Below are 27769 nucleotides of genomic sequence, written 5' to 3'. Positions count from 1 at the left end.
ACAAGATGCAAAAGGAATAATCAAAGGAGCAGCACAGCCTGGGGAAGCTCAGGTTTGCGAGTCTTAGCAGAACTGACTCAGCTCACAATCCACACAGGAAAAGAGTATCTGCAGTCCCTGAAGAATTTCATTTGAAAGCAAAGAGGAAACAAGGGCTAGTAAATGCTATTGTTACAGAAATAGCAGCTACATACACCCAGAGATTTCTATTACACAACTGAAACCTTCTGCATTTAATAGAATCTGTGGCTGCTTTGCCAAGTTCTGGACTGGCAATTAGGATGGGACATTGAAATGCATTGTTTTACCAGCTCCAAGGCAAGGACAAGGAATGGGATCTATAATGAGCATTCAGAAAGGATTTCTTCCTCCTTTAAAAGGGAAAAAGGAAGTTACTATACCCGGCTGAAGGCTGTGCCAGAGAATGTCATCTATTATCTGTGAAACAGGTTCTTTATGTCTGAGGTAATCAGCAGCTTTTCAGGATGTTGGGGAGGCTGCTTTCTCCTTGCACCTTGCAGAATCTCAAGCACAGTTTCCAGAACACCTACATAGATGTGAAAAAAAAAATACCAACTCCTGGAGATAGAGGAGAAATAAATTCTAGAGATATTTGAAGTCAGAAACTATGAGTGCACCATATTAGAGGAAGTCAGCAAGGAGGGAATGCAGATATGTTTGTCTTGGAAGCACAGTGAGCTGACTGCAAAAATACATAATTTGGCTTTATTTTCCACTCACCTTTATAAATAACAGGCATGTCAAAAACCAACCTCTGACTTCTTGGAAAACAAATGGAAACAGTAAATTTGAACAGTCTAGATTTGAAGGGTGAGTAGTAATTGCAAAAGGGACAGGAGGCAGGAAATCACTACAGCACCTAACACTGTTCTTATCCCAGATCTGTTGATAGAAGTTACCTTCAAAAGAAAAATGACTATTTAATCATGCTAATTCCTCTTGCAGGGCTGCTGAGCTTAGACTTGCATAGTGAAGCCACTGCCTTGTTTTATTAAAAAAAAAAAAAATAGTAGAATCCTCTTCCAGGAAAACACAGAAATGCAATGCTGAATAAAAGAAAAACAAAATTCAACATTTCATTATTGTAAGGAATGGCACTGTCATCACGTGTCCAATTCACAAATGATCCTTACAAAGACTTTAGCAGCAAAATTTCCCAATTTCCAGCTGGAAGCAGCATCACTGCTAGCAATGGCACTTGGCAAAATGTCTGGGAACACCTAACAGAGATTCAAGTAATTGTTTTATCTCTACATTTTCAGGTGACGCTTTAAAGCGAGCAGGTTTTTGCACCCCTGTAAGTGACAGCTGAGACAAGGAATTAAGAGCTGTGCTCTTGCAGCAGGGCCAGTCCCACAGGACAAAACCACTGCATGGCAACTCTGCTTTCACAGGGCACTGACAAAATCAGGCAAAAACCCTTCTCTGTCTCTGATACACTGCAAAGGCAAAGCTTAATTCCATCAAGGGCACACTGGCTCCATCGATTGGATTATTCATTTGGTGTAATGGACTTTGCTTTCTTCCTGCAGCCTTCTCAAAACAAGAACAAAATGAAGATAAATCAGCTCTCACTCAAGGCTGGCAGTCTATAGATATTTATGGATTTCTGAGCCCTGCAATACAACAGAAGGGAGGCATTCCCCAAGGATGTTTTCCTCTGCAGTCCTGTTACCCTCCCAGCAGCTCCCCAGCACAGGGACACACCAAGGAAAGGCTGCAGCCACCCCTCCCTTCAGGTCTTTCTTTGCCATCACTGATCCAACCTCCAGCTTTGCCTCCCCCAGCACAGCTCCACTTGGACACCACAGCCCAGAATGATCCCTGTTTGATCCTCCAAGCAAAGCCCTAATTGCCATTTTCCGAGGGAGCACCAGCAGCGTAATCCCAGTTTGCCGCTGGGACAGCTGACATAGCCCTCATGGAACACAAAGATCACTTCCTCCATCCTTACACTGTGCCCATTACGTTGCAGGCCTGGCCTCATCTTTTTCTCACACAATGAATGAGCTGATTATGCCAACAAACTCAAACCACTAGTCCTAAGAATGAGATTAGAGGTTTATCAACTGCTCCATATAATGGAACACTTTCCATCACTTGTTAATTCAGCAGAAAGGGATTGAGTCACTGTATTGCATCACTCCATTCAGATCAAGGAGAAACTTGGGGCACAACACGTTATGGAGAATACTGACCTGCAATAATATCTTTACAAACAGGGAAAGAATAACAGAAAGTTTCTGGGCCAGGTTTCCCTTTGATTTATGACACATTGTAGTTGTAAACTACAATGAACAAACACTAGTCCTGTGCAGAAGAGGTACACAAAAATTTCACACCCATTTATTGCTCTGTTCATTTAAATCTGAGGCACAAGAGCAGAATGTATGTCTGTGGTCAGTACACCCTACCTGCGTGTATTTAATGTCTTACAGGGAAATGGGGATTTCAGATTGCATGAAAATAGCCTCCTCTCTAGTGTTGTACCTGCTGAGGTAAGATAATCATTGAGAGGAAGATGATGTCCTGGGTAATCACATAAATAAATCAGCACTGACCCCAGAAAATCTCTGATGCTGCCTAATAGAAAAAGAAGATACTCGCTTTCTGCATTTTCCTTGCCTTACTTTTAAAGCACTGCCTGTAACCTAGAGAGAACCTTTTTGCAAGCTATTTAGGATTCTCAAGGGAGCAGGTATCTTTCTCTTTTTTTTTTTAAAGCTTTATGGGGAAAATACATCATGCAATATCTCTCTAGTCCTCCACAAGTAACTGAACAAAGCCAAAGTAAATCAGCAAGTGGCACAAGATGCAGGAGCCCAGAAACAACACGAGCAATGAAATTGGACTTATCACAGAGAAAAATCTGAACCATTCATTTGAGATGCTTATGTTTGGGTAACCTTTGGAAGAATGTGTGCTGTTTCATTATACAAACAATGGAAATACTAGATAAGGAAAAGAAGCACCATTGCCAGGAAAGCTCCAGGCACCCCTTCTAAATCATGAAACATGGAGATGTGACTGTATGGAAATACAACATGCTGCCTGCAGCAGGAGTGTCAAACCTACAGAGCCATTCCTGCCAGCCCCATGGGTCCTGGCAGTGCAGCTCAGGAACCCCTGGAGCAGCACATCTGCCTGGCACCGGCCCACGACACATCAGACACAGGAGCCAAATTCAGCCTCCCTAAGGCCAAGCCTTAGAGCTGGGCCAGGCCTGCAGGGCAGGACTGAGACAGCCCCATGGCCAAGGCAAACCCTCCATGAGTTGTTCACACACAACACCTCTCCCTGCTCCTTCCCAGCCCTGGAAGGCCCTGTGGCCATGGTGCTCCATGGGACTGGGGACAGGCCAGCACTCCCCACAGAGCAGAGCTGCAAAGAGCCTCCTGAGGGATGCAGGGCTGCTCCTGGGGGAGAAGGCAGGAGGATCCCTGGGCCATGGGGAGGGAGGGAAGCAGAAGGGAAGGGAAGCCCCTATGCACACTCTGTGCTGCCCACTCTTCCCACAGTCAGGGACCCCTCCAGCTGCCCCAGACATTCAGGCAGAGAATCATGGAATTATATGGGAGGGAAAGGACCTGTAAAGGTTGCCCAGTCTCACCCCTGCAGAGAGCAGGGACATTTTAGCTAGGTCAGGTTGCTCAGAGCCCCATCCAGCCTGGTGTTAAATATTTCCAGGGGTGGCACAACCCCCACATCTATGGGCAGCCCGATGCAGTGTTTCACCAGCCCCACTGTATGAAATTCCCTCCCTGTATCTCATCTATATAAACCCTCCTTCAGTTTAAACCCGTTTCCCCTTCTCCTATCATAACCTGCTAAAACACTCTTCCCTAACTTTGTTAGAGGAAAATACTGGGAGACTGCCATGGCCTTTCCCTGGGGTCTTCTCTTCCCAGGGAGAACAAGCCCAGCTGCGATGGGTTCTGCAACTGCAGTTCCCAAATGGAGGAGAATCCAGAGCCCCTTCCTTCCTTACCAAGCACAGGGAGCCTGGTGGGCACTTGGGAGCAGCCAGTGCCCATTGATGGAACCACAGGGAAATGTCAAGTTCTGCAAGCTCTCACCAGCTCAGCCACACCTGGCACTGCACGAACCCCCAGGTGAAATAAGAGTTTAAAGTTTGTCCCTGGGGTTTTTCCCATGTGAGGTTGGAAAAGGCCCTGCGAGGCCTCGGCCCTGCCCGTGCTGAGGGGTTTGTTCATGGCCAGGGCCGCTCCCATTGTTCAAAGCAAACCTTCCATGTGGGGAGAACATGGACAAAGAAGGGCTGGATGTGTGCTTGGAGCTTGGCTGCCAGCCTGGGGCTGACAAATGGGCCTGAGCTACAGGAGATGTTCTGACGCCACAAATGAGGACAAGGAATCTGTGGTGACCCAGAGAGAGGATGAGCACATCTAAGGTGCTGCTTCGAAGGTTTCCCAAGTTCAACTGCAGCTCAACATCACAAAGAAACTCTTAAAATCTACTTTCAGAGAGCTGGCAACATTCCTTTGCAGAAAATCATAAAATCAATCAAATATTATCCATCCTAACCTTGAATGTGAAATAATGTAAGATCTTAAACTTATGGATAATATTTAATGGTTTATACAAGATCAAGGGCATTCTTTTATCAATGAAAATGATGCTATCACCAATTTCTTTACATTCATGGTCCATTTTGACAGTGTGTTAAAATAAAGCTCAGTCTCTGACAATCACAGAATCAATTATTCTACATTTCTATTTTAAACTTCTATTTGTCTGAATCAAGTATTTTTCATTCCTTTCCCAATTTCCTTCCCAATTTCTTCATATCTCTGAAGCTGACTGAACACAGTGGTGCACCTGAGTGCAATTCAGAGCAGCTTCCAAACAGACTATTAAGATATTATAGGTGCATTTTTATAGAAGCAAGTGTGAGGAACCAAAACTAACGAGTATTAAAAGCAGATGGTTAATTTTGCTGCATTCAATCTTTCTTCATCTTTTACCTCCCTGTTAAAATTGTGAAAGGCTTTTTATGTTGCAATAATGAAAAATAAACACACCTCCACAGCTGGCCCAATTGATTCTCAGTCCATATTCCCCACATAAACATGCATTTGAAGAGAACTTCTCTGGTAGCTCAACTAAGGGCAGTTGTGATGATTAAAAAATCAACTTCTACAGTAGAAATATCAGCTAACTGTTAATTGATATTGTCATAAATCAATTTCCATAAAACCTTTTCCTGGTATCCTGAGACCTACAGTGAGGAAAAAACAAAAACAAAAACACAACAAAGCTGAAATGTTCTCCCCCAGTGTATTCCACCAGCCCATTTCTAGAACCTTACCCACTTCTGTATCCACTAAATACCAACAGAAAAACTTCTTCTGTGGTGCTGTAACCTCATCACCAACATGTAACACCTCCTGGAGAGCCTGTTTGAGGTGTGATTGGACAGATATCACCATAGAAAGGTTGTTCCTTCATCTAAAAATTTAAAAAGCTTCCCTATACTATGGCAGGGCATGGCCCCAAGGCTTCCAGACCTCTGGGAACCTTTGGACAACACTCCCAGGGATGCACAGGGTGGGATTGTTGGGGTGTCTGTGCAGGGCCAGGGTTGGATCAATGATCCCCATGGATCCCTTCCCACTCAGGATATTCCATCATTCTGCACACAGTGAATTGTTCACTTTTTACATGCACTGGAAATCATGGCATCCAAGTATTTTAAGCAAGAAATCAGGGAAGTTAATTCACTGACATATTCCTATTAGAAATAAATATTTTTATAAGAGAAAGTAGATGAAAAAGTTGCTGTAAATTGGTGGTTACTGTATAAAATTGTGGGTATATATAGTTAAGTATTGGAGAGAGTTGATTCCAGTCTCATTTGGTATTCATTCTCACTTGGTAACTCATCCCATTTTACCAGCTGTCCTTTATAAGGTATCACTGATGCTCCAGTGGGCCTCAGAGACTCCAATTGCATGGAAAATTATACAACTGTCAGCACAACTCTGCCCAAGGGGGGATTCAGCATTGTCCTGCAAAGTGACTGGGGTAGATCCTGCCTATATGTGCTATTCCTGGGATAATGAAAGTGAAACTAATCTGAACATAAACATTTCTAGAGCAAATTCAAGTTGACATGCATGTGCATTTTTTCATATAAATTATTTCTATACATTTTGGGGAGGTTCTTTTTATGAGCATTTAAACAGGAGCTTTTCATTATAATATAATCACTTTAAGGCAGGAATCCCTCAGGCATAAATGAGAGCTGGGATCTCCACTGCATATATAGCTAAAGGAGCAATCAAAGAAAATTTAAAGGAGAGACTGAAGTCTTGTAACCCATAATAATATTATTAAATCATTCAGCATGCAAATATTATTCTACTCAACATTCAGCAGACTTCCCCAGCTCCATGCTGGACTGAGACAGGAGTTCACAGGGAAATGAACCTCACAGCAGTGTCAATGACATCTGAGTTACAAATATGACATCTTAACTTGAGGAGTTCAAGGCCTTTAAAACCATTTCAAACAGCACTTCTAAGTGTGATTGATCCTACCAATCCCTAGGTGGGACATCAAATATTAACATGGGAAATTAATTGAGTCAGCTCTGAGCTCATGACTATATCTTGCTTTCTAAATAAACCAGTAAATTCAAGCTGGGCCACATTTTACCAAATTATCATGTCCCTGCTGCCAGGAAACATTTTTTTCCTCTGCTCCGGTAACTCTTTCTGCACTTATCCCACAAAATTTCAAAGGCTTTATGAAGAGCTTACAAGGCAGGGAAGAAGCAAGTTCTACAGTCAGGTCCTTTTCACTGTTTCACAGTCACTCAGGACTCCTGCTCAGCCATTTGGCTTCTTTGAAGAAGTGCCCTGCAGTAATTCTTATTTCATATTTCCCATAAAACTATGTGAGATGTGCAACACACTGAAGTCTGAAAAACAAAGGAAGCTCAGTGAACTGTGCTTCACCAAAAATAATGCCTAGTTGGAAAAGTGATTTTCAGGTACTGTAGCAAATTGGGGTTTTTCATAAAGGTATTCAATGAGGAATCCACAATTTGCTGCAAATACTGAAAGATAAAACTAAATATGTCAATAATTAATTTTCAAATCATATCTGCTTGATGTTAGAATTCCATTTCCACATAAGAAATAATTATATTTCTTTCCTCTAAGAATAGTCATGTCTTCAAGAATATCCTCTTCACTGAGCTTGGAATCAAGAAAAACAATGGCTTGGCACTTAGAACTAAATATGAGCTTATATTTGCCATGAGCCTTTAAAGTTTCTCATTATGTACACTTTCTCTCCAGTGAAAATTTACAGAGTTTGACAAGATGTATTTCAGAGAATTTTTCCAAACAAAACAATTACAAAGAAGATGTAAGCTTCATGTGACTGGGAATTTCTATTATGTGATCTACTTGCAAATTGGAACCCAGCAGAGCCTTCCTGATTCCAAGGCTATGCTGATTGCCATTTGAAGCTGGAAAGGTTTTTCCCTAATGCACAAGTGATGAAGTGCACGTAATGCTTGGAGGAAAGTTACCTTATCTGCAGTATCAGATATAGATTACTGCTGGAGTCAGCGTGCCACGCTGCTGGATCCATACACCCTGTTCCGATAGGAGGAATTGAGTTTCCCTGATGTCATAAATTGAACACATAACGCAATTAACATCTCCTTTGAAGTTCACATTGACCAGGTAACCACTACAATGAGTTGGCAAAACTTGACTGAAGTCACCGCCACGAGCTCGGCTCAGACGGAGACTTCAGCTCTGACTTTGTGCAAACGTGGAATTCTTCAAGCTGAGACACTGACAGCTGCTCCTCTGGGACCCCTCAGCTGGGTAATTTATGGTATCACACTACAATTGACATGTTTATGATCACACCAATAATTCCAGACTTTGAGGCATTTAAACACTGGAGGTAACTAAATGATTAATTTTAGAAAGAAGAGAATGGAACAAAGCCAAGACTTCTATCTTCTTGAGAAAGAAAAGAACTTAAAATGAACATCTTGGCTACATTACAAGACTGCAGAAATATTATAGACTGAAAGACTGTATAATTTCCAAAAGCGTTAATACTCCTTGGAGATAAAAATACGGTGACAAAAATAGAATTCTTAGAATGAAACAGAATTTTACTTGCACTTAAAGAGAAAGAAAATTGTATGAGAGGGAAACATTGCACCATTGTCAATGTTTTATGGGGAGATACTTGTTTTGAGCACTGAAAGCCAGACTAATAAATGATCAGGTAGAAGTCTCGAAAAACACTTAGGAAAATAGATACTGGAAAATTGTGATTGGCAAAAATTAAGCATAAGAAAGTAAGGAGCTTAATTTTACACACAAGAGAAGGGTACCTAATAAAAACATCGATACAATCACAGACTGATGATTTCAGCAAAATTATCTATGGTAATATAATAAGTGAAGATTAGTAACCTATATATAAACATTAAAAATATATTGATCTACACAGCAACATAATGTGCATCTCAAAAGGTCATTTCATACTCTCAAGATCTCCAAGTACCTAGAAGCTGCTTTGAAGCAACTGTTTTAGCACCTTATCCCTGAGAGCAGAGAGATTCAAGTCTCTTTGCAATGCCTAAAACATGTGCTGATCTTTTGTGTCATTTTAAGGAAGAATAAATTCATTTAGCTGTTAAAACAAGAAGAGCTCCTTTCACTCTTATGCCAGCTATAGCTGGACTAGTTTACCTTCTTTCTTAGAAGACTCTTATTTTATTATTGTTGGGAATAATGGCAGCACCATGAGAATTCTGTTCAGGTTGGAATCAAAACCTCTTTTTTCCACTGTTGGAGGGCATTTTACACAAAGTCCCGTAATTCAAGTGAAGTGAGAAGTGCTTACCTTCTGTTGGTGATGTCTTCAGATGTCTGCAGAGCCCCTCTGTTTCCCCATAAGTCTCTTTAATTTTTACTACTGCTTCTGTCCCTCGGAGTTCCATGAGGGAGCGCAGTTCCTGCAGTGTGCACCCAAACTCCCCTGCATGGTTGGCCTCATTTCTTTGGTTCTTGGAATAAAAATCGCTATTTGTCATGTCACCCATCGTGGCTTGGTTATATTGCTCCACTCGTTGTAGCTGATACAATCTTAAAACTGTTTAAAAATCGAAGGAGAGGAATCTTGAATTCCAACGTGAGAAATTAAAAAGAATCCCGCGGGTGTCCGGCGAGTGACTGGAGGATGCTCCTGGCGTGGAGGATGTCCCTGACTGGCTGGAGGTCACAGAACTCTCAAGGCTGCAGACCAGCTCCACTCCATTCACCATTTCCCATTATGCTGCACCCAAGCTGTAGAATCTACATGGTCATTTCTTCCTCTGGACCTTTGGGAAGAAGCAGAAAGGACTCATTACAAGTGGGACGGAGGGGATGTCAAGCGGATTCTGGCATCCCGGAGATGCTGCGGGGCGGCAGCATCCAGCCCAGAACACCAGCTCTGCCTTGGCTGAAGCTCTCCACGGCTGGAGCACCAATGGCAGCGCTGCCCGAGTGCCAAGAGCGGCCGCTAAATAAGATGAGTCATGAATATTAATTAGTGAGCGATTAGCCCGGCGTGCAGGATGCACCCCCAGTACGTGCTCTGCTCCATACAGCCACCGGGCTGTCCTCTGCCCAGAACAAAGGCTCCCTGATAAGGTTAAAAACGGGTTAAACACCACCAGTTTGCACAATGGTTAAAGCAAAACTGTTTTTATGGCACAAGGGCGGTGAAACTTCGGAAAAACTATAGAGCCACCCTCACACATGCAGAATATATTTAAATGCATTGCATCTTGCAGCCTTGCCTTTGTGCAAGTGAGCACAGCACGAATGCCATGGGATGTCTGGCATGGAAGAGGCAGTCCCTGTATGAGGAGTCCTTCAGCCCAGTCACCAGCAGGCACTGACACACACTGGATGCTGCTGGGCTTTCTCTTTTTACTCCTTTTTCCCTTTTTTATGTGCACTGTTGAACAAGTCCCGTTTGGACCATCTGGGAGACAGTTGATTGCTTGCTAAAGCCAGCCTTTAAAACCTGTTTCCCTTTCCCATATTCTAATGAAGTTGGTTTAAATACTGCTGAAACCAGCTATTATATTTGGCACGCAGAGTTTTAACAGAGATTAAAGGTTTCTTTTTTTTTCTTTTCCAAGCGGGTTAGTGCGAGTGCACTGTCTAATCTAGAGGTCTCAGAATCGTTTTCATAATAAAAAGGATCTCTCAAAGGGCACCCCAGCAGCCTAATGACTGACCAACCTGTCACAGGCAAAGGGCACATGTTGAACTTTCTAGGCACAGCAATCCCCAGTGGAAGTTATATATAAATGCCCAGATAAAGCACATCAAGAGGAGCCCGAGGCATTTCAAGTCCTGGTTTTATACTGGCACAATAATTTTAATCTCCCACCCAGCTACAGTTGACATAACACGTAGGGTTTGCTATTTCCCCTCTCTAATTGCCATTGCTCTGCAGTGACAAAGATCAGGCCTGTGTCAGCGCTAATTTGGAGTTACCTTGCTCAATTAACAAAACTGGACTTCTACAGCCCTTTCCTTTACAGCTTCAAACCTCAACATTCCTCTGATTTCTGTGGAGGAGAAAATTTTTTAAAAATTCCAAAAAAAAATTAAAAAGGAAGTTCAAGTTTCTCTTTGATATTACAGACCAAAATAAATTTAAATACCAGCCAACTGCTACACTTTCTCCCACCCTCCTATTTACTTATGTATCTTCCAATGCTAAGAACTTCTGCCACCCTCAATTTCACATATTGTTTTTCACATTCATGAGATGAGAATTTCAGCACAAAGTGTTTCTACAGCAAACAACAAATAGAAACTAGAAGTAGCAATTTAAAAGGGCTTTTATTTACTAAACAAGAGACAGTGAACCATGCTCAGCTCTCCATGCTCAGCATCCTGGGCACTGTTCAGCCTCAATCCATCCCCAGGTCATCCCCGATATACAGCAGGAAGAAAAGGCCTTACTCACACTACTGCTTCCTCTGTTTGTAAACAGGATGGATCAGTATTCTGAACAGAAATAGCATCAGCCTGCAGCATTATTTGGGAAAAAAATTGCAGGCCAGAAATGTCACAGATGCCCAATCAAGCAGGCTTCATCCCAGGAGGCAGCGGATCGCCAGGGCTCCTCCTTCCTACCAGCAGCATCCCAGGCTCTGCCTGCTGTCAGCCACAGCAGAATGCAGATTGAGATCTGACTGCCAGAAGACAATGAGCCTACAGTAGTAATAACAAATAGCTGAAATAACAGACTGCTTTTACTTCCAGTGGTTAAAAATAATAATAATAACTGCTCCTAAGTGCAGTTCACAGTTTCGAGAGCTGGGTATCTCAAACAGCCATGATTTTAAGAGAAAACAAGACAGAAAAAACACTGCTCTAATTAAAAAAAAAATGTTTTAAACATTACTCCAAAATAATAAAATTGTTCTTAAAATTTTCCATAACACCACAGAGGAAAGACAATTGTAAGTATTTTCTGAAGAGAACCATCTACCAATTTCATTTCTGATGCAAAGGGTACTACACACAGCATCAAAGACATTTTCTCCATGATCTTTCTGCGGAAAGTGTCCACTCCTCTCAATCAAAGCATCTCTTTAGGCTCCCTGTGCTATCACTATAAATTATTATATTTTCTTCTATTCTTAGAAATTCATTGTCATTTGTCAGCCCCAGCAAGACAGTGCTGTTGCTTTTCAGCATGACTCATTTGCCTGCTTAATTTTTAATTTCACCTCCGATTAAATATTAACCAATAAACAACAAATATGAAGTTTACACTTCCTTCAGAGCCTCAAAACCAAATCACTGGCAGTCTGTGCTGCTCATGACTCACCTAATGCTGTGCCACCAGGGAAGCACCACCTCACGTTTCTGAGAGGCAGATGGTGAGAGGCAGCAGGCACAGAGCGTGACTGACATTATTCCCTGCTAAGGCAGCTCCCTAATCCCATGGAACAGGATACTCAGGCTCCATTCCGTCCCAGGAGCTCTCCTAGCAAAAGCTCACTCCTCACCAGGCTGCCAGGATTGACATGCAGACATCTCACCCCTCCTAAGTGTCACCACTTATAATATTGAATGTTTCTTCACCAAAAGCTGAAGAATACAAAAGCTGTAGCTGGCACGTGACAGTACTCCTGTCATGGGGCTTTGCATCTCCAAAATACATCCAGTGGGGAAACTAAGTCTCATCCACAAGAAACCCCATTATTACACTAGTTTGGGTGGTGGTTTTTTGCTTTTTTTGGGGTGAGGGAAGGGACTATTTTACAAAAAACCCTCCCAATATTGATATTTTCAGGATGTAGATGTGTTCTAAGTGAACTACCAAGAAATCCTGATTAAAGAATGTGATACTGGCCCATTTTTCAATCAAAATTTTCTAATATCCTAATGACCCAATGAATAAAGTGAACTGGTTTTCATGCTCTGGATGCTGCTTTCACTGCTCTATCCATGACTGGGACATAGAGGCACCACCCCCAAACTTCAGAGCACAGCTTTCCACACCATCCTAGAACAGGGTCACCATTGGTCTCATCATTCCCTATGAGAAAACTTACAGGGAAAATGTCCCTCCCCCTCAGACAGGCTCTACAAAAGAGAAATAAAAACTCCAGTAAATGAATTTCACACACAACATCAGTTGGTTTATCCAGACAAAACCAGTCACTTTGAACAAAGGTTATTTGGTTTTACTCATTCTTCCCAGTGCTTCTGAAAGTAGAAAACTGAGTAAAAGAAGTCCCAAAGTGCAGCTTGGAAACAACAGACTGCTGTGGAGCTGAGATAAAATCACAGCCCACCTAGATACAACTCAGGTAACAACAGGCTTCACACACACAACACCTGAGTAAAACACCATCCTTATTTTCCTCATTCAAAAGTCAGAATATCAGTCTGTACCTTGGTCTGGAATCTTGTCAAAGGGAGATTTTTGTAGTACAAATGCAATATAAACTTGAGTTGGCTGGTTGGTTGGTTTTTTTTTTTTTTTTTCAGAGATGCTGTGTCTGGGGGAAGAGGCTTCCAGTCCTGTAGAGCCCAAGTCAAATATTTTTCATCTCCTAGCTGCTTAGAGGAAATGCATGCCAATTAAAACAGAAGCAATTTGGATGAGCTAACTGCAGGCCTGCTGGGAAAACTATTCTTTGATTTCCCTAATCAGGAAAAGTCTCATCTTGGAAGCTTGTAAATATTTTCACAGTGTGTTAGAATGTAGATATCATCCCCAAGTATTCTGACATCTGATTTCATTCGGGCTTCTACTGGCAGGAAAGTTAACAGCAATGTAATGAACCACATTTCACCAGAGCAGAATCCCAAGGCTTGCATTTCACAGTCCTTAAAGTCTGGACAAATAATGGAGTCGGGAAAAACAAAAACAAACAATGAGTCAGGAGGAAAAAAAAAATATATATATATATTCTTAATTTGACTGTTTTCTCTAAACTGTCACCTGAGATTATGGCAGCTCTGATTTCACAGTGTGCTGGTGGAGAAACTTTGAATTACAGGTTAGAGGGTGATCCCCTCTCAGCCAGGGCAGAGAGATCAGCAAAGCCCAGGCTGTGCAGCTGGAAGGCGACACACACAGCTGGTGTTCCAGGAATTAAACCCTGGGAATCAGCAGTTCCCACCCTTCCATAGGGAGCATCACTGCCCCACTTGGACTTTATTTGGCTGTAGATGAAATTCCCACTGAGCCCTATAGAGAACCCCCAAATAAGGGGGGGAAGCTGTGAAGTGTCACATTTTAGTGAGGACAAGGTGCATAACCAGATCCATCTGTATTCACTGATACCATTCCTTAATAAAGCAGGACTGGAAGCAGATTTCTGGGAGTTTTCCCTTGAGTCTGAGCAAAATCATCCGAGATGTTTTGAGACTACAGCTCCTTGAACTCTGTGCTGGGAGCTGCAGGGCAACAGCTGATTGCAGAGGATGAAAACCTCACAGCACACCTCTGCAAGGGGAAAAGAGTTGAGAAGAAAAATCATAACCTTTTCAGTGAAATAAATCAAGTGTGGCCCAGCTGTGGCATCTTTTCATGGCAAAGCCAAAACATCCATCCATTTGTGAACACAATCTTCATGGAGCAGAATGATGAGGATGAGTTCTCTATCCAGCAGCCAGCAAAGCTGATTAAATGCACCCAAGGATGCCTAAACTCACACTGTCTTAAAAAAAACAAAACAAACTCACACTGACTTTGAAGCTCAATTATCAGGAATGCACAAGATGCAGAAGGAATTAAGGAAAAACACCATCTGAATAAAAGCTGGTTGGCACCTAACAAAGTGTGAAAATTTTCTTTAATACCAGGAAGCCAAAAGTAGATAAAGAAAGAGAAACTGAACTTTGTCACTGAAATGTTCTCTGAAAACATTCCTGACTTCATCCCTACATTTCTTCATGAATTTCAAGTTGCCTTAAGTTAATCTGTCTGTCTCTAAAGAAGTTGTGGCTGCCCCTGGATCCCTGGAAGTGCCCAAGGCCAGGCTGGATGGGGCTTGGAGCAGCCTGGGAAGTTCAAGGTGTCCCTGCCCAGGGAAGGAGCTGGGATGAAATGGTCATCAGGGTCATTTCCAACCCAAACCCGTCTGTGATTCTGTGAGAATTCATTCATGATCAGCACACACAGATCAGCCATCCATCCAGTTGTTGTTTTCAGACAGAAATATACTTCCCCAATAATAGGATGGCATTAAGACAATTAAGTTGAAGTATTATTTAAAAAATATTACAAAATGAAAACATTAAAAAAATCAAATTACAGGCAACTACCTGTTACAATCCCTTAATAACTGTTTCAGTCTTCCAGCATGAACCTGGGCCTTCAGTCAGTACCAGTTTTGTTATCACGTAGGATAAATAAAAAGGATTCCATGCCTTGTTGATTATTTGAAGGCAACAAAAGCCTTGTGACAAAATAAATGTTTGTTAGATAGACACAAAATATCATTAATTTCAGTTCTACAATGAGAGTATTTACTTAGGACTTCTACCAAACAGAATCTTGCACAAATTGGCTGATTTTTTTTCCATGTTGTACTAGTGCAATGAGGGGAACTGAAATGAGGGTTATGAATTAAATACCTCCAGCCCCTGCTGCAGTTCACAGTTATTCAGTCTACATTTGATCCCAAGCCTGCTTTCCTCTGCTCCTCGTGGAAATGGCTCCAGCAAAGCCAAATGAACTCCTGACAGCAAAAAAAGTGCTTCAAAGGAATCAATTCAGGCCCATTAAATAATGAAATTACTCCATCAGTGACCTCTGGGAGCTGCAGCAGGTCCTGCAGATGAAACCCTTCCTCCCCTGATGCCAGAGCCTCCCCCTCTGCCTGCAGAGATGGGATCTGCCCTGAAAAAGAGATTTGCCCAGTCAAGGCTGTCCCAGCCACCAGTTTTCAGAAGTCACTCTCATGCCCTACTGGTGCTAACATGAATTTATTATGTTTTGCTTCCAGTGCTCAAATGGAAGGTTATTTTTCATCAGCCATTTATTCTCTCAAGGCTCCAACTCCCCGCTGCAAAGCAGGTTTGGGGTTTCTTTCATTCACTGCCTTCCTACACACCACATATTCCCACTCTTTGGGGATGTAACTTTTGACACTGAAAAGACCCAGTCTACACCTCTATAAGCTTTAGAAAATTCTTGTTTTCATGTAGAATTGATTTTATATAGCACAGTTGTTACAAGTGCCAACTTCCAAACTGTATTATCAATTTAATCAAAAACACACTGGGGAAAAAAACCTAAGGATATTCAGACTTCAGACACTCAGCATTAAATAAAGCAGATGTGGGAAAAAAAATCTAAATTAAATGATCTAAAAGCAATAGGTGATCAGGTAGGGAACATATCCCAGCACAGATTCCTGCATCACTTCCAGAGTGGGGGGAAGCCTTTTTTACAGCAGAAAATACCCCAAAGATGTACTACAGTGATGCTACATCACACAGGGTTGTTAGACAGCAGCTCCTCACCATCATCTCCAGGGCAAAATATTCACAATTTCTTCCTTGGGCTGAAGTGCCTTTCTTTCCCCCCTCTGCCCCAAAATTATAGTTCTGTCCAGACATTGCAGTTTCAACCCAGGAGACAAGAATAAAAAATCCTATAAAAGAAAAGAGCCCAAACTCACCAGGCTATAATTCAGTATTTTCTTTACTTTGCTTCACTAAAAGCAAATTATTGGCACATAAACACTAAAAAGATGAGTCATTCTACATCTGTCCTTCATCTGTGTGTTTTACAGTCCACCTGATTTCTTAAATCTAGAATTTGAGTTACCATGTGACCTTTAGCTGATTATCAGCTTGGTGCACACAATTTCAGGGAGTTCCAGGAGTCTGTGTGCCTAAAATACCTGATTGTATCTCACTTTATCAGAAAATTCTCCAGAACATCTTAAAAAACCAGATTTTCCAGCTCCTTCCAACAAGTAGGATCTGAGGCTTGACAGAGACTGGTTAAAGCTGACAGTCCTGCTCCACCCCACCTGGAATTTTTGGGCTTTTGTTCAGCCTCTGTTGAGACTGGACCCTGAGTTTGGTTCTTTAGTCCATTACTAATAATTTCACTATAAAAATATTAAATGGCCTCTCTAATCTTCATACCTTGAGACTTATCCAAATATTCAATACTTTGGCAGAAATTGTCATTTCTCCTGATTGGTTACATCCATCGTGATATCTTTTCACATCCCTTTCTCAGATGTTTTTCACAATATTTTACAGGTATTTTCAATCCTAAAAATTGAGATTAATGAAGAAGATCTTACCCATGTCTGAACCACCTATCAGGCTTTTAATCAACAAACTGCAATTTCATTTCATGATTCCTGTGCCACAGCTCTCTGTGCTCCCAGCTCTACCTCGAGGGCATCAGCCCAGGGCTGGTTTGAGAGCTGTGAAATGGGAGCTGAAATATTTCCAGTCCTGGATAGGACTTTGTCATAAGAGCAATCTCAAAGACTTAAAGGAGGTCTGGACTTTATTACTTTTTAAATAAACTAGAGATAAATTGAAGCTTTTTCTTGCCTTCTTAGGAGCACAAGGTTGAGAAAGTGCAGCAGAAGTGCACTTGTTAATGTGAAACATAATTTTGATGGATTTCTTTTATTAACAAGTTGACAGGTATCATATTTTCCATAAATATGGATCTATGGAATAACAGAGACAATAAAAACCTGAGGAAATCCATAACTAGCCAGCTGTAGAGAAATTCATTTTGTTGTGTCATGATCTGAGCTCTGGAGGTTAAAGCACCTTTCCAATTTTAACATCCATGCTATTGTAGCATGATCAGTGTTGACACCAGTGTTGATACTCATACCCCTGAGAAAGAAGCTCAAATTTCTACATAACAACCCAAGGGAGACCATTAAGGGGGAAGAAAAAGGAAAAAAAAAAAAAATAGAAAAAAAGCCCAAACCCCTGGCCTTGCTCTGCTGTTTTCTCTGTCCTTCTGTCAGCACCTCTCACATAAATCCCCCAGCCATCAGCAGGGAAAGGGACTGACACTCTACTGCTGTCTATAAAAGTCTAGAAAATCAAAACAGATTTAACAGACCTTTAGCCAAAAGAGAGGAGAGCACAGCACAGCCACGCAGAACTGGAATCTGAGTGCTGTGTTTAGCCAAAAATGCCATTTCAGAGTTACACATCCACAGCCTTTTATCTACCAGAGGCTTCAAGACTGATTGCAGAAAATCCAATTTTCCAGGAGCTACTCTTATTTTTCAGGTGTGTGTTTGCTCAGCAGGTGAAATGCTGAGCATGAAACAAATAATGAGAAACAGCTGGTCTGGGGGGGAGGGAAAAAAAAAAAAAACAATTAAAAAAAAACAAGAAAAAAAGGAAAAGAAAATCCCCCCTAAACAAACTAAACCAACTTCCACTCCAGGCTTCTTTTCTGTCACCTTGGTTTCATTGTCAGAGGCATTTTGTTATAATATTAATTAAAGATAGAAAGACAAAAAGCCAATACTGAAGCTTCTAGTGCCACACCATTGGTTGTTAATGAGACCCAGGAAATGGAGCTTCCATGCAAAGTGCAAGCAGAAAAAGAAAAGAGGAAGAACACAAAATATGAAAGTAAATAATTTGGTTGTTTAAAAAAAACCCCAAATATATAGTTATTTAATAGCTGAATAGAAATATATATAAGTGGAACTGGAAGAGGCACATTTTTCACTTGCAACATTCCCATAAAGGCTGAAAAAGCAAGGTGCAGGCTATAATCTGCTTTTCTGAATATATATCTACATTTTCTTACTGTTAACAGTGAAAAGAAAATGTGCATCTTTTTCTTTAAAAAATAATTAAAGAAAAAATTCTTACATAAGGCTAGGTTATTTTATTCTTGGGATGGGATGCAGTTGTCTAAAATGAGAATAGAGAGACCAAATTGTAACTAACAGGGACCATCTCAGAGAGGTTTTTGTTGCCACCTGCACATTTGGTGGCAGGAGATCATTTTAGTTAACTAAGGGCATAATCCCAAGCATGTCCTGCTGTGTGCCTGCGCATTACAGAGCATTCCTCACCTATTTATCAGGATTAAAAAGCAGCAGATAAAAGCATAACAAATTTAAAATCAAGCTTTAATAGGTTATAAACAGCTAAAAATAAAATACCAGTAGTTTACCTCCACCAGTACACAGAGCAGAGTTCAGCTCCTATAAAACTTGACATCTCTTCAAATCTCCTTTATGCTGCTAAACTCTCAGACCATCATCATGCAAGGACCAGAGGTAAAGAAAAATAACTTTTTAGCTTTGCTCTATCTTACAGAAAATAAGTTAATGTGGTAGAAGAATAAAGCTTTTCCCCTTCAAAAGATAAATTTGCTTCAAGCATATTCTGTTATTTTTTGCTTCAAAAAAATCCATCTAAATATTTTTTACACAGCTTGATAATTTTTTCTTATAAACCAACCCATCTTTGCTACTAAAGAGAGATCCAAACCTGGCCAGCTTTGAACTCCAGCTCCACATGCAAACATCCTCAGCCACGAGCTTGCAGGTAATAGAAAGGCAGAACAAGAAATTGCAACTGAAGTGATGATTTGGGCAGAATTTCTTTGCAGTTTTGCAGAGAGTGGAAAAGAGAGAGCAGAAAAGAGAGAGAGCATCCACCTGGTGTATCCCCAGCTGGAAGGAAAGCCAAGAGCCCCCAGCCCTCCCAGGCTGGCTGATTCCTCTCACCTGCCAGGAAAACCAAAGGAGATTCTGATTCCCTTCAGTCAGGGGAGAAGAAAGGGAAGCCCTCGGATAGGATCAAACCCAACAGTCCCCATCGCATTTTATTCACCAAGAAAATCAAATATAAACAGATTTTCTCCCCAGTGATTTGGCAGATGTGCCCTGTGAGGCAGAGCTGCTGGAGAGGTGAGTCTGCACCACGAAAATCCGTGTGAAAGGAGCAGAGGGAAAAATCCATCCCTGCAGGACTCGGGTGTACAATGGGAATTGTCAGCCAAGGTCACTGCTAAGAAAGAGAGCAGCCAAAAAGCAGGTTTTAAATCTCAGTGGGCATTAGCTGAAAGACACACAGAGATGTTCTGCAGAGGTTTTAAATAGGACATGCACAAAGGATTCCAAGGAGATGGCTATCAGGCAGCCCTATCAAAATACCAAAATTTTTGTTCCCCAGGTTATTGCCATCCACGGAGAATCACGAAATCATTTTGGAGCAACTTGACAGAAATCCCAGGCAGGCCCTGCATAAATCCCTCACCAAAATGGCCTTGCCAACACCATCTGAGGAGGATGAGGAACATGAGAGCCCCCAAGCAGGAGGGTGAGGAGGGCCCAGGAGTGCCAGGGACTCGTGCAGAGGGCACTGGGCACTGTGGGGCTCCTGTCCCTGGCACCAGCACACACCACCTGGCCACGGCAAGGCACTCTGGGGACAGGCACATGCAGACAGAACTGGCACATTGATGCTAAAAACCAGCTCATTAGACCTAAACATCTAACAGGAAGAATGGGGGGGAAAAAAAAGAGCCTGGGAAGAGAAATTTCCAAAGCCAAGTGTTCTCTACATTCAGCTTGAGGGAAAGCATCAATTTTAGCAGAGGGAAAATAAAATAAAAAACCCATTCTTCCCTCAAAAACGTATATGAGTACAGACATTACTCTCTTTCTGCTTCACAGAAGCAACATTTGGAAAACTACTTAACCTTTCTATTTTTATCTGGGTGCATTCAAATTACCAATAATGTACAACATGCTGTAACAAAACCACTGATGTAGGGTATAATTTTCCCTCAAGCACATTATCCTAGCTGGTGGCTCAGAAAAATAAGCTGATAAAACAGCAGCAGACATCAATTGATGGATAAAAAGCGATCACAGCTATGTAGAATGTTGCTGCCCAACCTTAAAATCATACAATTAGCCAAAAAATACAAGCTGTAGGACAGGACATACCAACAACCATGCATTAGCTGCGGGGTCATCCCAAAAATCCTCCTACAAACTCATTTCTAGCAGACCAGCAGATTATCGCCTCATAATTTAGCTATTAACGCACAGATTTATTTTAAAGCCATCATCATGCCTGGTACTTCTTCCCTGTCAAGTTCAATCGGGATCTCATCCTAACCATGATGAGCTTTTAATTTTCTGTGCTATTAATAGCAACTTAAAAATAAAATGTTCTCTTTTGAAGCTATAAAGCTGTAACTTTCTTTAGGAGCTGCAAGGGGGAAGAGAGATTAATCTTCCTACTCTGCATCTCTTAAGCTACATTAGTTATCTGCATATATGGGAAAAAACCCAGGAGAACAAGGAAGAAGCAGGAATTTTCTCCTAATATAACTCCCTGGAAGGATTTCACATGGCTGCAGCACAGAAATGAAGAATTACCAATATACAAGGAATAAATAATTTAATTGCCAGGTAGGTTCTGAATCCTTCTCCATGACTCTCGTGCCCATCATCAAGAAATAACAGATTAATGAATGACATAATTAGCTGCAGGATGCACAGACTCCTGTCCAGCAAGGCCCTTCAGCAGGTACTCACATTTCAGCCCAATTGGCATCCTCATTAATTGCCCAGCAAATGAAGAAAGATGGGAAGCTGGGATGAGTGTCATGGCACTCTGTGACCATCTGACACATGGATCACACACTTCAGCTGCTCTTCCTCAGCTGCCTCCTCCCAGCAAGGGCAGAAGGGAAGGTACAAAGCTGTTCCAAGCCCTCTCTGGGTCTGCAGGAACACAATGAATGCAAAGTGCTGCACGCTCCCTTTCAGCATCCTGCTGCAGTGCTGCTTGCACTTGCAAGGAATGACACAAGGGAGATCAACTCCAAGGATCCCATCAGAACCACAGAGCCCCAGCAGCTGCAGAAAAGCCTGGAGAAAACTCTGGGGAGAGCTCAGAGCCTCTTCCAGTGCCTCAAGGGGCTCCAGGAGAGCTGGAGAGGGACTGGGGACAAGGAATGGAGGGACAGGACAAGGGGAAATGGCCTTGAGCTGGAGCAGGGTAGATTTCTATTGGAGTTTAGGAAGAAATTCTCCCCTGTGAGGATGGGGATTCTCCCAGAGCAGCTGTGGCTGCCCCTGGATCCCTGGCAGTGCCAAGGCCAGGCTGGACATTGGGGCTGGAGCAGCCTGAGACAGTGGGAGGTGTCCCTGCCATGGAAGGGATAGAATTAAATGCTCTTTAATGTCCCTTCCCACCCAAATCATTCTGGATTTGATGATTCCATGACCTTGGCACACAACTGAGGCACTGGGCTGCTTTGAGAGGTATTTTCTGTATGTTCTGTGACTCGATGCTCGTGACCTTTCTTTTAGGATATGGGCCTTGCCACAGCTATTGAAGCCTATCTTTATCTAAAGATTGGAACACTGAAGTGTGTTTTAATGAGGGATAAACTGAGACCATCTGGATGTCTCAGCTGCTACAGAGCATGATTGTTTGCTGATTTTAACCATGGCTCTTGCAGAGAACACAGACCTGTGTTACACAAAGTGCACGAGCTCAGCTTGATTTCTCCTTGTAATCAAATGTGTTGATCTAAAATCTATTTCCAGCAAATTACTTGTCTGTTTTGGGAACAGCTCCCTCCTCATCTCTTCTGCACGGTGCTGGGGATGAGCAGAGACAATTGAGTTGGAAAGGTATTTTTGTGAGGGGCTGACAGTGAGTGCTCCCAGTGAAATCTTCCATTTGGAACACCACCACCATTGACTCAAAAACTACAAACCAGGTGCCAACTCAAATTAAAATATGGAATTTGCTTTGCTTTGTTTTTTTTTTTTTAACTTCAGGGGTTTTGGAGACTTTTTTGCTGTTGTTGGGTTTATTTGGGTTTTTTCTTCTTTACCAAGATTTGTTGTAAAAAATTGGTAATTAATTGGTCCCATTTGAATTTTGTGGTGGCATGGGGACAATCTGCATTTCTTCATGCACATATTTCAGTGGTTAAATGTTCTGTGTACTGGATAACCATATTGCAATCAAGCTTCAACAGATCATAGTTGAACCTGTATATATCCTGCAAGAAAAATAATGAGTAAATTTGGGAAGGTAAAGTAAGAAACTACTCAAAACCACCACAAAATTAATGGTCATAAAAGAAACTGAAAATAATTCTGCAGATTCATTATTAGAATATAGTCTAGGCAGCTGAGATTTCTGTTCAATTCTCAAATTAAACAAAACCAATAGGGGAATGAACCCTAATTTCCCATGTTCCCACAGATTTTTTCCATGTCAGATGACTACAGGCACTGGAAACCCTCCAAATTCAAAAACCTTCAGCAAACTCCACAACCACTTTTCAAGAGAGCAGGCCTGGGTTTGGAAGTGGAGATGGAGTGAGTGTGTCACAACTTCCACCCAAACACCTCAGCCAACAGGCACCATTAACAATTTGAGATTAGAACATTGTTTAAATTAGTTTAAGTGCTGTTAATTATGCATTCACCAGGAATGACACCTGTGACTTCAAATTCCAGGCAGATCTGAAAATTAAAATAGTAAAAGCAACAAGTGTTCTTGTAAGAAGAGCTACCCCAGGGATGCTGAGATCATAAGTAATTTAGCATATTTTAGCATATTTTTTTCACCCTTTTTAAATCTAAATAAAGTTTCTGAAAAAAAGAAATTGCTATCTGTTGCTTTTACTCTCAAGAAGTGATCCAACACAGAATGCTCTGGCTTTTGACTCTAAGGTGATTATTTGAAAATTAAATCCTATCCTGTGTTCTTTTTCTATCAGAGTATCAATAAATGCCTAAAAGGGAATTTCTGGAAGAGGTATCTTGAGATGCTTGGGAGAAATACCCCCCAAAACACCAAGATAAGCTGACTGCTCCCATTCATTAGGCTCCATCTGGTACCAGGGAACATTGCTTTATTGATTTGTTGCGCTCAAAGCCCTTTCAGGGACAACACATAAATACCTACCAAAATTTCAGCTGGTTACTATTTTGATTTCCACTTTTAAACCCAAATGGTTTTTATACTTTGAATTCTTCTTGTCACCCATCACCAATGGTCATCCCAGACGTGCTGGAAAGCCACATCCTTCCCTCTGACACCAGGCCCACAAATATTTCCCAATAAAGGATTCCCAAAGGAATGTCTTCTGGCATTAGAAATGTGGAGGCATCCAAAGGACCAATAAAATTAAATCTCTCCCTCTACAGGCAGAAGCAGTAATGAGGAATTAACAAATTCTCCAAAGATCCAGGCTAGTGCTGAACATGCCTAAAATAGCCAAAGTTATTAACCTTAATATTATTTACCTGGAACATTATTGGTCATATCTGTGGCTTGGTGTGTTCAAGATGTACCAAGTTTTAAAGAAGTTTTAAACACTGGGATTCCCATGATTAATCTGTTTGAATCAAACCCCCTGCATTGACATAACACCTGAAATGTGTAAGTAAACAAAAGGCAAATCCAGTTGTTTCCAAGGTTTTCACACCCATCAACTCCTACATATTTCCTAGAGAAGCAAACTCACACCTCCTGCAACAGCTTTGGTTTTCTTTGTTATGTTTTGTGGACCCATCTGAAATAATTCAGATGTCAGAGAATTGAAATTACCACACTTCTAATAACTTTAAGCAATCTCCCAATCTGTTTTTTTGGGGGTTTTTTTAATCAGAAATGTTATAGAGAGAGCACCCCCACAACAATCTCCAGAATAAAAGGGAGTTGTCAATTCTTTGCATGTTTAACTACAACCCCCAAAAAATAAAAATACAAGCTTATCTCAGAAAATTAAGCAAGACTGATCAAAGCAGAGCCCACGTCTCTGATTTGCATGCACCTAACCCACATGCTATCACAAAATGCAGATCCAGCCCACTCCTGATGGCAGTGAGCAATCCACCAGGTTGGGGATTAAAAAACAAGATCCCATCTCTTGCTTCAGCCTGTCTCAATCTGGTGCTCCCCATGTAAATCAATGCAGGTTTTTTAGCATTTTAAATCAAGACAACTTTTGTTCACATATGGTCCTGTGATTATTGTTTTGCCTCCTTTGAAAATGAACAGAAAACACTTCCTCAGATGTATTCCTTAATAACCTTATGTTTATCTTGCTTTTTTGTCACTTCTTGCAAGAACAAAACTTCCCAAGTTCTAGCACAGCCATTTTAAAAAGGACTTACATTCCCACTGCCAAAAGTGATTTGTGGAAATAGAGGGAGTGGAGCAGACCCTTCCCATCCCTGTAACAGCAACCCCAGTGACCTTGAGGAGAACAGACAAATAGGAAAAACACACAGCTGTCATCTAAACCTCTTTAACTCTTTCTGGAAGCTGCAGTTGCCCAGTGTCACCCTGAGACTGCCAAGAACACAAACACCTCATTTGGAGAGACTGATGCCTTCTTAGGACCACCTAAAAACAGAGGCCAGACAGGATTAAGGCAATAAAAGTAGTTCTGTTTATTGAAGGCCTTCAGGTACACTTTGGGTTACACCCAAAATGGACCCTGGGTCAGGGGTTTTCACACTTTGATCAGTTTGGTCCCTTTGCACATTGGGGTCAATCTCCCAATTACAGCTGCAGGTAATGAAGTCATTTAGCCCAAGTTTGCTCCCCCCAATTCACTTTTGTTTCCATCTCTGGGCCCTGAGGCAGTGAGGTGTCCTTGATTCCCAGGCTGCAGAGGAATTGTTGTGTGTGCCCAGAATGGGAGAGCAGCAGCTGACACTGGGTGTGGGGTTTGGAGTTCTGCACTGAGGAACTGCAGGATTGCAAATACATGAAAAATATAAAAGCTAAAATCCTAAGGCATCTTGGAACCATTCTGGTGGCACTGTGTGCTCAGGCTGTGGCTTTCCATCCCAGCCAGGAGGCAGTGACACAGGCAAAGCTCTGTGTGTGCGTCTGCTCCTGCTCAGCTGCTGCTCTGCTTGACCTGATCTGCCACTGGTGAGTGCACAGGAAGCACAGTGCACAGTTTATTTGCTGAATCTGTTTACCCCACTGTCAGTCAAGATGTAGAACGATGCTTAAACAGGCAACAGTCAGATTAATATAATTGAGGCTGCAGCTCGGAGCAGCCAGGGAGCCGTGCTGGAATCACAAAGCGCTTATTCTCTTATGATTAAAACCTCCCCAGGGTTGTATCAGTGTAAAGACACACCAGATCAGGGATGCACAGGAGCCAGGGGACCAAGGGATGGGAGCATTTCCTTTTGGGAACAGCTCACCAGCTTGAGAGGAGGAAACATGAATCACGCGGAGATAAGTTGCCATTTTAATTGCATAAGGAACACTGGTGGATTTGTCATTGCCTGTGACAGAGTTTTCTCCCCAGAGTCACATTCTGAGCACAGCTCTGTTGCCATTGTGTAAGACATTTCATGCACCAGGGTGACAGCCCAGCACACAGATCCAGAGGGCCTCATAAACAGCCTGTTTTCATTGACTCCAGGGATAGATGCCTCTCTGCTCTTCCACAACAGAGCAGGAAGACCCTCTCCAAACACAAAAAAAGGAGCAAATCAGTGGCTGAAAAGGAGCTCGAGTCCTCATCACCATCAGACTGACTGAAAACCACACGTTTCTTTGTGCTGGCGTTGCTATTTCCAGCGCAGGGGAAAACAGACAGGCAGCTTGCAGGTGGCATCCTCCTGCAGGGACCGACGCTGCTGGCACAGATGGCACAGGAAAAAGGGGAGTGATGGTGGTGGTAAATCCATTTGCTGGAGTCTTGAGGACCCTTTGCACTTAAACTCTCTAGTACCTCAGCACTACAAATGCCAGAGTTGGAAGGGCTTGTCCTGGCTCACAGGTTGCAGGAGAATAACCCAGTGAGGTTCTGGTGGTGGCAGAGGGCTCCTCAAGCCTGACACCACAGCTCTGCGATGTCTGGGAGCAGAATGGCCCCAGGGAGAAAAGCTGTGCTGCAGCTGGAGCTGCACCACACCAGCATCCCACAGCTGGGAACCACTGCCTTGGTGTGCCTGGGGGTGCAGTGGTTTTGGTGACATTTGCCCCAGAAATGAGCCCTCCAACTCCAGCTGAAGCACACAGGAGCCACCAGTGGCACAGCACACAGGAACTATTTCTGTATCTGTGCAGAGCTGATCTTTGCCTTTTCTCTAGCCTAGATTTTGATTTCCCTTAAGTGATCAGTGTTGGCCTAATTCTACTCCCATTTACATCAGTTGAAGCTTTACCATCAACTTCAAAGAAAATGGATTTAACCCAATATAGTTCGTTTTGATAAATTCTCCTTTAAGAGAGAAGGACCTCTGCTTCTCCAGCAGAGGATAAGATGATGTATTTTTACACCAGGCTTCAGAGCCAGATGACTTTGCTGTGCCCTACATTCACATTTGGGTTTGAGCAGCACTGCAGCTCGGCAGCAGCTCCGCCAGCCGTGGCTCTGGCTGTGTCTCAGCTCTGTTTGCAGAGCCCAGGCAGGAGATTTATCTAAGAGAAAACAGAGCAGAATCCCTGCTGCAGGCTCACACTCAGCACACACAGGTTGGGAACAATCAGAGGGCTCTGGAAAGCTTCCAGTCCCAGCAGGAGCACTTTGGGGCCGAAGGCTCAGACTGAATGCAGTCAGACACGAGACCTGCACAGACCCAGGGCTCAGCACTGGCTGCTCCCCTCTATTGATCTGCCTCTAATGCACCAAATGCCTTGCAAACTCTACTTCTACCTCTTATCTCTGCCATCTTTTTATTTGCCTTGCCTTCCTAAATAATTCACTCAGCATTACTGCTCCTCACAACCTTCTGTGTCCTATCCCCAGATTCTTATTTCAATTGCATAAATTTGGATCTAGCCTTTTTGGATTATAGCCTTGGAGCTATGCCTCCTTCTTACAGGGACCTGAGTCCAATTGTTAAAAATTCTCTCCTAGAATGAACCTTCCAAGACACTTTAGATATGGGATCATTTGTTTCACATTGCATTAACCAGCAACTTCCTATCAAGAAACTTCCCTTGTAAACAAGGTTCTGTAACAGATTATCTGACCCATTAGGCATAAGAACTTTAGTCCAACTTAGGTACCAGCAAATCCACTCTCAGAATAAAATATTGAAAATGAACACTACAAAAACAACCCTTCAAATAAGGCTCAAAATTCACAATCAGAGCATTTGTGTAGCAGGAACAACAAGGTTTAGGCTTCTCAGCTTTTACAGAAGGAAGGATTGTTGCAAAAGGTGCCC

At 42.3% G+C, this 27769-nt stretch overlaps 1 protein-coding gene across 6 annotated transcripts in view; it reads right to left on the bottom strand.

The window, feature by feature from the left end:
- The window catches only part of ATP2B2 (ATPase plasma membrane Ca2+ transporting 2), a 221890-nt gene that overhangs the window by 152309 nt on the left and 41812 nt on the right, over positions 1 to 27769 (bottom strand). For all 6 annotated transcript variants that reach the window (XR_004419303.2, XM_033071630.2, XM_033071631.2 and 3 more), the window contains exon 2: positions 8926 to 9403. Coding sequence is in view for 5 of the 6 variants with exons in the window: in XM_033071630.2 (XP_032927521.1) it covers positions 8926 to 9124 (199 nt within the window). In the remaining variant the exon portion in view is untranslated. The remainder of the gene's footprint in view (positions 1 to 8925; positions 9404 to 27769) is intronic.

This window comes from Catharus ustulatus, chromosome 13 (genome assembly GCF_009819885.2).
Source record: "Catharus ustulatus isolate bCatUst1 chromosome 13, bCatUst1.pri.v2, whole genome shotgun sequence".
Lineage (NCBI taxonomy): Eukaryota > Metazoa > Chordata > Aves > Passeriformes > Turdidae > Catharus > Catharus ustulatus.
Note: the sequence above shows the minus strand (reverse complement) of the source record. Positions and strands in the feature narration are given on the sequence as shown.